Raw genomic sequence first — 10940 nt, 5'->3', positions numbered from 1 at the left:
CCTGCAGGCCAAGCGGGCTGCAGCCCAGGCGGTTGCGGAGGCAAAAACTTGGGTCTGGGAAGACTTCAGTGAGGCCATGGAGAAGGACATCCTTTCTATCAGTCGGCCTCAAAGAGATTCTGGCAAACCGTCCGGCGCCTCAGGAGGGGGAAGCAGTGCCCTGCCAAAACTGTTTACAGTGGAGTTGGGCAGCTGTTGACCTCAACTGGGGACATTGTCGGACGGTGGAAGGAATACTTCGAGGATCTCCTCAACCCTGGCGCCATGTCTTCCGATGAGGAAGCAGAGGCTGAGGGCTCAGAGGTGGACTCGTCCATCACCCAAGCAAGAGAAATAAATTCTTTAAAAATCATACAGTGTGATTTCCTGAATTTTTTTTTTAATTCTCTCTGAGTGGGAATGCACCTACAATGTGAATTTCAGACCCCTCCATGATTTCTAAGTGGGAGAACTTGCAAAATCGCAGGGTGTTCAAATACTTCTGTTCCTCACTGTATAAATGAACCTTTTCTTACCTTTGTTTTTGTGTGCAAGAATTAAACGAGATAGAACACGCTTATCTAACACAAATCTTTTCAGTGAGGTACAGGATTCGTACAGTGCACTCTAAGCTCCACAGAAGTTTATTAAGGCAGCAACATTTTGATCATCAGATCATGAAAATCTGCCTTAATAAACTTGCTGGGAGCTTAGAGTGTGGTGTGTGGATCCTGTTCCTTTTCTTTTGTGTACAGGAGTCTTTCTACAGCATAATCCTCAGAAAACTCAATTAGGCTTGTGTTGTCATCTGTAAAACAATGTGAAACATTTTTCTCTGCTATGCCTACTGTTCATGTACAGCTCAAAGTGCCCATGACAGACAAACCCAACACCACAGTGAACTTTCGCAAGCTGCTGCTAAACCGCTGCCAGAAGGAGTTTGAGAAGGACAAGGTGGATGATGTGGTGTTTGAGAGAAAGCAGAAAGAGCTGGACTCTGCTGCATCGGTATGTGATCTTTGAATTAATATAGTGTGACACCTGGTTTCATGCTTTAGTTTTCAGTATGGAAAAGAATATAACTCCCAAGTCTGTCTCAACTCTGACCAAGAGGTTTTGTGAATCACTTTCCTGTTACCTTGGTCCCCTCAGGCGACGGAGCGTGAGCGTCTTCAGGAGGAGCTGGAAGAAGCCAAGGATAAGGCCCGGCGGCGTTCCATCGGCAACATCAAGTTTATCGGCGAGCTCTTCAAGCTCAAGATGTTAACAGAGGCCATCATGCATGACTGTGTGGTTAAGCTGCTGAAGAACCATGATGAGGAGTCTCTGGAGTGTCTGTGCAGACTGCTCACCACCATCGGCAAGGACCTCGACTTTGAGAAGGCCAAGGTGAGCTGGAGGAGGAATTGGATACATTAAGTGAACAGGAGTTACGGAATGGGGCCCTAGACACTAGAGGATTTAGTGGCTCAGACAGCCTCTAAAGCAACACGGCTAAAGCTGAGTTGCATATTGTTTTTCATGTATATGTTTAAAGGGAGGAAAAGCACGTTCTCACAGGCCATCCATGAGAAATGTTAAATATATCCAAGAGAATGGTGGTGGAGTGGTCGGTGATTTAGCAGATTTGTTTCTCATTTCAGAATAAAATATATATTCTAATAATTAATAATTAAAAGTAATTGTAGACGGCACACGCATTGGTTGCTGATGTGATGTGCTACACAGAGTCTACACAAAGCTGTTCATACCATATTTAAGACTCACTGACACTGGGCTGAGACCTTGGACAAGTTTTTACCCCATACTGAGAATTTATAGTGTAGAAATTCAGACATTGCAGGGCAGCGTGCATCTACTAACAAGAAACAGTAAATTCCTCTAGACAGGTTTACTGGGCAAATCAGATGATACTAATCTATAGCTGTGCAGATTTCTAAGACATAAAAGAGAAGGTTCTGCTGGGAGTTGTTCCCACACCAGCTGGGCTACATTCCGTTCCAGAGGTAGAAGAGAAACTTTATGTAGGTTATGAGGAAACGGGAATGTCCCCCCAGTGTCCCCGCTCCGCTTTGTTCCGTATCACTGGCTCTCCTGTGGACATCAGTGACTCCCGGCTGGACACAGCAACAGTCCTTGGTTGCTTGGAGAGTCATAACAGACTGCAAGGCCTTTATGCTGTCTCTCCTTCTCTGCTGTACTGTGATATATGGTTGACTTCATCATCTACCAGTCACCTTGCAAAAAGAAATCCTCTGACCAGCAGAGAAACAGCACAGCAGCCTAATTCTGCTTTATTTCCTTTTTCCACTGAAGGATGCTTACCAATATAATACACAGTTTACCAAAATAAAAGTGCAGTTTAGAAATATAGAGAACATAACCTTAATGTTTCAAATTAACCTCTCTCTCTCACTCACCAGCCTCGGATGGATCAGTATTTCAATCAGATGGAAAAGATCGTCAAGGAGAGGAAGACATCTTCTCGGATACGGTTTATGTTACAGGACATTATAGACCTAAGATTGGTGAGTGTGTGCTTGTGATATTTATCTGCGCAGCTTGTAGAGAGTCCAAGCTCCAAATGGTTCAGACTAGTTCTGGTTCACAGTGTATTTCCCCACTGAGGTTTTTTTCATTGATCTCTCTGACCTCCTGGAAAATGATGTTGGGTATCCTGGTCCTATTCTGCTAAACAGGTGTCTGAGTTATTGAATTAATTCTACTATATATGATTCTATTGACCTATATTTCAGGACATTTTGTTGTGTTGTAGCAAGATGCAACACAACACAATAAATTGCTACTTATAATACAGACAGTGCTACTTTACCACTACTACTGTGGTCAGCTCGGGGTCGGCTGATATGGCCCAGCCCCGAGTCACAATTTCACTTTTTTGCTTTGTAGATATTTTATAAATTGTGCCACAACATTTTGTCTTCTCATTTGGTCTCAGGTTAGTTGTATTAAAATAGTCTACCTCACATTTGAATGTCCACTGACAACACCTTTCATTTACATATATATGTTCTTCACTAATAGTTCTTGATCACACTGTATGTCAATGCACAGTCATCTACATTACATGTACATGACGAGTTTAATCTGTTGGTTTTATCCTGAATCTGTAGCTGTTTGTTTTAGCTGTTTTAACTGAACTGAATGAACACAAGGAGTTAGAATATAATAATAGAAACAGAGGAGCAAATGATTTAATGTTGCAGCTGTCATGTTGTGCTTTTCCAGTAAAGAGACATCTACACTGATTCAGCTTTGATTCCCTCCCAAGTCTTACCTAACGCAAGTTGTGTGAATCTCTGTCACTGCCACAAGATGCCAGAAACACAGATTTGAGTCGTGCTGTGCTTCGCACTTGTCCGATTTGAAATTAAAATAACCAAGGCTGCTTATGTAGGATCCACTTTGTGTAAAACAAAACCAGCATGGTCATCCTCGAGGTACACAAATGAGTTGTTTTGTAATCGGAAACTGAGAGCCATGTGAACAGATCTGGTAAATCCGCCAGTGCATCGCTTGACGTTAGGCTATTCCTCTGTGTTTGATAGCTTCTTATAGATGAAGTGATGTATCAGATACCGTATGATAAAGCTTAAACATACTCTTAAATTAGCTTGGAATGCTATTTGATTTAGCATAGATAAAGAACAGAGAAATCAGTTGGAATCCAGCACTACTGTTATATTCAGGTTTGCAGTGATTGTGGTTCTCATTTTTCTTTCAGCACAATTGGGTGTCCAGGAGAGCAGACCAGGGCCCAAAAACAATTGAGCAGATTCACAAGGAGGCAAAGATTGAAGAGCAGGAAGAGCAGAGAAAAGTGCACCAGCAGCTGCTCTCCAAGGACAGCAAGAGACGGCCAGGTCAGGCCTGCAGTCAAAATCCTCTTTAAGGCTCAGAGTCACATCAGCACGGCTCAGGAAGCCTGCAAGCACAGACAGACAAACTTCCTGTCCCCATAGACTGCAGAGATGTTATTGTGCCCAGCAGCAGACAGGATGCCCCCTACTCCCTCCCATCTGTTCTCTGACTTGTACTATTTCCTAATGTAGAGCAGTATATTACAGAAACTGTCAAGTGTCACTCTGTTGGCCATTTTCACAGTTGTTTGACTCTGAATTTCCACTGCACTCCTATTACACTGCATTTTCCCTTTGTGTGTGGGTGTGTCTCTGTGGATGTACAGATCAGAGAGATCAGCGTGTGCAGAGAGACGAGACCTGGAACACTGTGCCCATGACAAAGAACAGCAGGACTATCGACCCCACTAAGATTCCAAAGATCTCCAAGGTGAGACGCATTGCCTTGGCCGTTTTAGGGCGTAGGTGAGCTAGGTGTTTGCTCAGGTGCCACCAGTCGGAGGCCGCCTCAAAAAAAGAAGAGTGTTCTGAGCAAACAAACTGTTGAGACACAAAATAAATGAGCTGCACTTGGTAGTTCCAGTTAATGATGTGACAAAGTGATGTGTCAAACTAATTCTGTAACATTTTTTCATAGAGACCACACTTCTAAAGTGCTGCCATGGGTTGAAAACATTGGTATTTTATTAATGTTGTTTGAGTATAGTCTGTAAAAAAAAAAAAAAAACAAAAAAAAAAAACAAAAAAAAAACATGCAGGGATATAAGTAATCAGGTTTCTTACGTTTTAATCATATACTGAGCATTCATGTGGACATGAACATAGTCATTGTATGTGATGCAGAACAAAAGTTGAGCTGAATTAAGTTGAATCCATCTAAAATATCATATGATCGGTCAACTGAGGAGCACCAGTAGGTGTCCAGAACGCCCAGCATCTTTTCTTCTCACACTCATAATTGACCCCTTTAACTAAAAGCAAGTTAATTCAGTGGTGTACAAGAGTTTATTAAAAGCTGAAAGGTTGTGCTGCAGCATATCCCCTGTGTTTGATAGTCTGTGATAGATCTGCAGGCTGTTTTGAACACACTGTTCTTCATGTCAGGACAAGTTTGTCTCACCTTCAAGTGTTTTTTCCATGTTTCAAGCTCCGCTCACTGTGGTAGTTGTTCTTTCAGCAGAAAGTTCCTGTAGTTGTTTACACAGCACCAGGCTTGGTCATCATTTCACAACTGGGCCGTTTACACAAACTGTCCCTCTTGCAATCTGATCTACATTATTTTGGTTTATGAGTTCAGCAACATATACTCTCCCTGCTGGACCCATGAGGCACTGCAGCGTCAAAGATGGCAAGCTAATTTATTTCAAAGCTCCCCCTGCTGGATGCACTCGGTCATGTTGAACAGAAAGGAAAACTCTTAGCTAAGCATTAGGAACATTTCATGTATTAACTGCATGGTATGGACACAGTGTTTTAGCTGCTACTTGTAACTCATTAACATTTGGAATTTCAGACTTTGCTCAATCCTAAATAAGTCAAATGTATTTCTCTCTCTGCTTGGTGTTTTGAGAGCTCAAAGCAGAGATTTGAGTCTGGGTCATTGTCCGATTTTGTCCTGTCTCCTGTTGCTGTCACTTAAAATATGATGTTGCAAGATGTTTGCTCTTAAGTTATTCTCTTTCTGCAGCCTCAAATGGATGAGAAGATCCAGTTGGGCCCACGGGCTCAAGTCACTTGGGTGAAGGGCAGCAGTGGAGGAGCCAAGGCCAGTGACTCAGGTGAGATGGCGCAGCATTTTGAAACATCGTTACACAAAGAAGATCTGGAGATGCAGCACAGAACTGAGTGGACAGCAAAAACATTGTTCATCACACAGTCAAGTGTGTTTTTTTTTTTTAACCTTTTAAGAGGCCTGAGGTCTGAGGCACAGTTTGTCTCTCTGTGCCCACTTAGTTGTCAGCTGGTGATTTGTTGACATTACACATCTATTTAAGTTGTAGCAAATAAACATCTTGCCAAGGGAAGAGAGGGACAAGACAAAACTGTTGAAATGGGGATAGCAGTGCACACTGTCCAACAATGTTTTCTTGAATGTGCTGATGGTGTCACACTTAATGTGTGGGCAATGGGTTTGAGGTGCTGTGCTTACCATCCCATAAGCACTTGCTGAAGCCTATATAAACCTTAATTTAGCTATTTCTTCAGCTCTTGACTTATAAAACTCATATACGGCATGTATTGTGAATCATCACTCATTTAAATGATTGGACTTGACTTAAATAATCCATGATAATTTCCTTTAATTTGTTGGTAACCTTTCATTCCCATCTCCTCTCCACAACAGAACTGTCACGGGCAGCTGGGCTAAACCGTTACTCTGCACTGCAGTCCACGCCCTCACCACAACCCTCCGCCATGCCTCCACAGAACCAGGACTTTGAACCCAGGAGAACGCTGGGAAGGTAAAGGGCAAAACTTGATTCTTTTAAAGAGCTGCTCAATTGTTGTCTCTGCCTGATGAGGATGGTATATTTGTGCTTGCAGTAGTTTTATTTCACTGATACAGTTGTTTTGTTTCTTCCTCCAAGCAGTCGTAGCAGTACAGGCAGAGAGCGCAGTGAGAAGCCACTGATCTCTGCCCCTCCATCATCACGGCCTGGACCTTTTGTCAGGGGAGGCAGTTCAAAGGAGCTGCTGAAGAGTCAAAGCCCTGAGGAGCCACAAAGAGAGCGGGAGCGAGAAGGAGCTGAGCCCTGGCGATCGAGTGTCACCGAGGACAGAACAGAGCCAGAGCACAGGGGAGTCAGGGAGCCTGGTGAGAAACACAGAGCACACATCAGAGCAATACTGAAACATAGACTGTGTTGGAACAGCAGGGAAGTATGGTTTCTGTCAATTTTAATACATCACATGTTTAGGTTTGGTATCAAAAGTTATGTTTAGGACAGCAATTTGCATTCTATCTAATTTATAATCACAGTGTAGCTGAAATATACTGCAGTCTTGCTCTTTACTGTGTTGTTTTTGTGGAGTTTTTCCTCAATAAGTATCAGTGGATTGTTTTTAAATTGGCATTAATTATAAATGCTTTGATATAAATAAGAACACTGCCTAGAATCTGGGGTTATTTTGTACAACGCCGCAGTTTGTTTTCGTTTGGAGAGTAAATTAGGGATGGGCAGTGATTTTCAAATAGTCATTAAATTAAAAAAATATTTGCCTTTAAAAACAAAGAGCCACTGTTTTCTCTTTCTTTTACTGCCGCCTAGAAATAATGTGATAACGAGGTCAGTATATCATTTTACTACAGTGCCAAATACAAACAGCAGAAACATGCAGAGACTACAGCCATCAAAAGGTTCTGTGTGGAACCTTTTTTGAGAAAATAATGAAAATGAGGTGCAGTGCAAACTTTGCCAAGTTAAATTAACATATCATAAATCAGCAACTATGAGCAAACAACTATGCGCTTTCAAAAGCGAGGCATTCTGGCAGAAAGTGGGGGTGCAGTCCACAGTTTAACAGTCAATGGCTCGTTTTGTCACCCGAGTAAGTTTGATGACCGATGTGCACAAAGATGATAGCAAAGGACATACTACCCATTAAATTCATAAAGTTTGGTGGCATTTGTTCAGCTGGAGTATATGGTGCTATCAGGAAAACGGTCACGGCACGATGGGTTAAAATATATGATGATAATAAATGTGAGCTGTGCAGTCATTTGACAAATGTTGAAAAGGTGTCTCTGACCACGGATGCATGGACAACGATTACAACTGAATCGTATGTGACAGTCGCCTGCCATTATATAAGCAAATGGAAAATACAGTGTGCCGTTCTTCAGACTAAAGCAATGCCGATGTTGTCGAGATCTGTTCCCCCTGTCGAGATGTTTCCCTGCCCTTTCCCTAACCATAACCACAGAGGGGGGGCACTACCACAAACACAGCTTTAACAGGGCGAAACATCCTGACAGGGGAACAGCGGCATACTGCTACAAACCTGGTGAATGTGCTTTCCACTGCCGCAGAACACTGGGGACTTGGAGGTAAAGACACAGCATGTGTACATGACAACGCTAGCAATATGGTGCTAGCCAACACAGAGCGGCTGGACTGGGACTCTCAGCAGTGTGTGTCTGGGGGGGAATCTTCGAATAATTGCCGAATGGTTCCCAGCGAATATCGAATAGTATTTTAGCTTGAAATGCCCATCCCTAGAGTTAATGTGCTTCATTAAATTTAGGGTTAGTATTTCTGTGAGGATTTGACTCATATGACCATACATAGGGCTCTTGCTATAGACACGTCTTTGTTTAATGTTGACAGTGAAACCTGAGCCTGTAGTTCAGATCCCAGACAGACCTGTGCTGTCAGAAGAGGCGATAGAGAGGAAGTCCAAGTCCATCATCGACGAGTTCCTGCACATAAATGATTATAAGGTACCAAGATTCAAATCAAGCAATCAATCTGTTTATATGATCACTGGAAACACTAACAGTGTTTAGCTTAACACTAGGCTTTAGTCTCGAGATCACTCAGTCATGATAATGTCTCTGTTTTCTGCAGGAGGCTGTCCAGTGTGTGGACGAGCTTGAGTTGGGTTCTCAGCTCCACATCTTCGTGCGTGTTGGCATAGAGTCAACCCTGGAGCGTAGTCAGATAACACGGGACCACATGGGCCAGCTCCTCTTCCAGCTGGTGCAGCAGGGAATTGTGCCCAAAACCCAGTTTTTCAAAGGGTCAGTTCATCTGCAGTCTGTACTGGATTACTGCATCAAAATAATCATGCACTTCCTATTGACAAGATGCCAGTTGGCACCTGTTTAACACACAGCGCTCTTGTACGTCTTCCTGCTTCTTGTCAGTGTGACTGCTAGGGGTTACACAGGTTAGTCCAGTTCACCCCGCATAGTCTACATTTTCAGGATGGTGTCAACTAGTCGCTGACCTTGTGATTATCACTACCAACAGCCCTACCTAACGTAGCAAAGGCTGCCAGCAGTGTTAATTTCATTAATGAAAACTATGATTAAAAAAAAAAAAAATGTGTTGACGACCTTCATGGATGATTTATGTAAAAAGTCCATATAGTCTGATCAGATTCAGTCCCTTTAGTTGAGGTGGCTTGTCAGTGTACTCTGCACTCTTAAAATATCTTTAAAGAAAATAAAAACCCAGTTCAGTTTTGGCCTTCTTAACCTTGTTCCAGTTACAACTTGTGTCCTTATGTTTTCTCAGGTTTGCAGAAACGCTGGAGCAGGCGGACGACATGGCCATAGACATTCCCCATATTTGGCTGTACCTGGCTGAGCTGCTCAGCCCTGTGCTGAGGGAAGGGGGCTTCTCTATGAGAGAGCTCTTTAGGTACAGACGCATCTACACCTGGGACATTCATTTGTCCCCAAGCTGGTTGTATAAGAAAAGCTAAAGTGGAATTTGGTGTGTTTGTTCAGGAACAATTGCCACCTTGAGACCTGTTCTGTTGTTTGCTGGGTCAGCGGCAGAAGTATAAAATTTAGTCAAAAGCTGACATTTGTCTTGGTCAAAAGTGTCACATAGTGTAGTTTGTTTGCAGTTTACTTCTCATGTTTGTTGCACTATGCTTTGTTTGCTTCCAAGACTAATTCACGCCCTTTCAGGAATAATAATAGTAAAGCAGAACTGAAGTTACATAGAATTGGAGCATTTTGTCTTCTCCATACGCTGTAGACAAATGTCAGTGTGTCTTCTCTGTTTGTTCACAGTGAATTAAGCAAACCTTTGCTTCCTGTGGGAAGAGCTGGGATCTTAATTTCTGACATACTGCACATACTATGCAAACAAATGGTAAGCTTCACTTTAATCTTCTGTTTTTTCCTGCATACATTTTTGTTAGCTGCTCTCATTATGAAGACAAATTGAACATAAACAAGGTTATGATTTTTGGTTCATAGTAAATGTTGACTCCTATTTTAGTGCAGTTTTGTTAATGCACCAAACTTTTGAATTGTGTTCTAGTAAACATGTAGCCACCCCAGAGCACTAACAGTTTATTTTCCTTGCTGCTGTAAATTGGACAAACATAAGATGTTTAGACCTGTGATGTCTGGTCCTGTCTCCACAGAGCCATAGGACTGTGGGTTCCCTGTGGAGGGAATCTGGCCTCAACTGGGCCGACTTTCTGCCAGAGGAAGATGATGTCCAGGCTTTCATCTCAAAACAGGTTGGTGATAAATCTCTCCACTCAAATCAAGTAGTATGAATATTAAAGGAAAACTCATTGTCAGCATCGATCACCTGAGCAGCTCATTTAATCTAACAAGCTGACAAAGACTTTCTAACCTCCTTCTTTTTGCCTTACGTGTCACTTCCTCACCATATCGGTGTGCTCTCAGAAACTCCAGTTTGTTCAGTTGGACGGCTCCTGCCCTGAGGCACCTCTGTCTAAAAAGGTCTTGTCTCCCGAGGAGCTGAGCCAACAGCTGGAGAAACTCCTTCTGGAGGACATGGCCAGTGACGAGCAGATCTTTGACTGGGTAGAGGTATGACAAGTGACACATGTATGTCTCAGAGACAAACCATCTCACACACTGTGCAAGCTAGTGGCTAAATTTTATTATGATCTATAGATCAGTGGCATAGCAAAGGACAAAGGAACATGTAAGATAGTGTATTTGAGCAGAGCTTTGACAAGCATCTTTTTAGTGTGTTTTTAGACAGCAGGATACTTTGAACTGTAGCTATCAGCGATTTCCAGTCCTACCTCAGTACACTATAGGGTAGGTATACAGCTGCTGTCATGATTCCGAAGTCAGGACCAGTTGCTGTCTGAAGTACCTTTAGAGTCCATCCATCCATCCATCCATTCCATTCCATTTTTGGGTCTGCCAAGTCTGTCCAGCTTCCTCCCCCGCCATTGGATCCAGCTCACCACCGGGTGGTGATCAGTTGACAGCTCCGCCCCTCTCTTCACCCGAGTGTCCAAGACATACGGCCGGAGGTCAGATGAAACAACCACAAAGTCGATCATCGACCTCCGGCCTAGGGTGTCCTGGTGCCATGTGCACTGATGGACACCCTTATGCTTGAACATGGTGTT

The 10940-nt window shown here is 43.0% G+C and overlaps 1 protein-coding gene across 1 annotated transcript in view; it reads left to right on the top strand.

Moving 5' to 3' along the window:
- The window catches only part of LOC109967057 (eukaryotic translation initiation factor 4 gamma 3), a 45249-nt gene that overhangs the window by 29201 nt on the left and 5108 nt on the right, over window positions 1–10940 (top strand). The window contains exons 18-31 of the mRNA XM_020612426.1: window positions 841–987; window positions 1132–1368; window positions 2403–2507; window positions 3725–3863; window positions 4187–4290; window positions 5548–5638; window positions 6205–6322; window positions 6452–6675; window positions 8189–8301; window positions 8429–8601; window positions 9101–9226; window positions 9607–9688; window positions 9966–10064; window positions 10237–10383. Coding sequence (XP_020468082.1) covers window positions 841–987; window positions 1132–1368; window positions 2403–2507; window positions 3725–3863; window positions 4187–4290; window positions 5548–5638; window positions 6205–6322; window positions 6452–6675; window positions 8189–8301; window positions 8429–8601; window positions 9101–9226; window positions 9607–9688; window positions 9966–10064; window positions 10237–10383 — 1905 coding nt within the window. The remainder of the gene's footprint in view (window positions 1–840; window positions 988–1131; window positions 1369–2402; window positions 2508–3724; window positions 3864–4186; window positions 4291–5547; window positions 5639–6204; window positions 6323–6451; window positions 6676–8188; window positions 8302–8428; window positions 8602–9100; window positions 9227–9606; window positions 9689–9965; window positions 10065–10236; window positions 10384–10940) is intronic.

Source organism: Monopterus albus, unplaced genomic scaffold (assembly GCF_001952655.1).
Source record: "Monopterus albus unplaced genomic scaffold, M_albus_1.0 scaffold1.1, whole genome shotgun sequence".
Lineage (NCBI taxonomy): Eukaryota > Metazoa > Chordata > Actinopteri > Synbranchiformes > Synbranchidae > Monopterus > Monopterus albus.
This window is presented reverse-complemented; position numbering and strand designations above follow the sequence as displayed.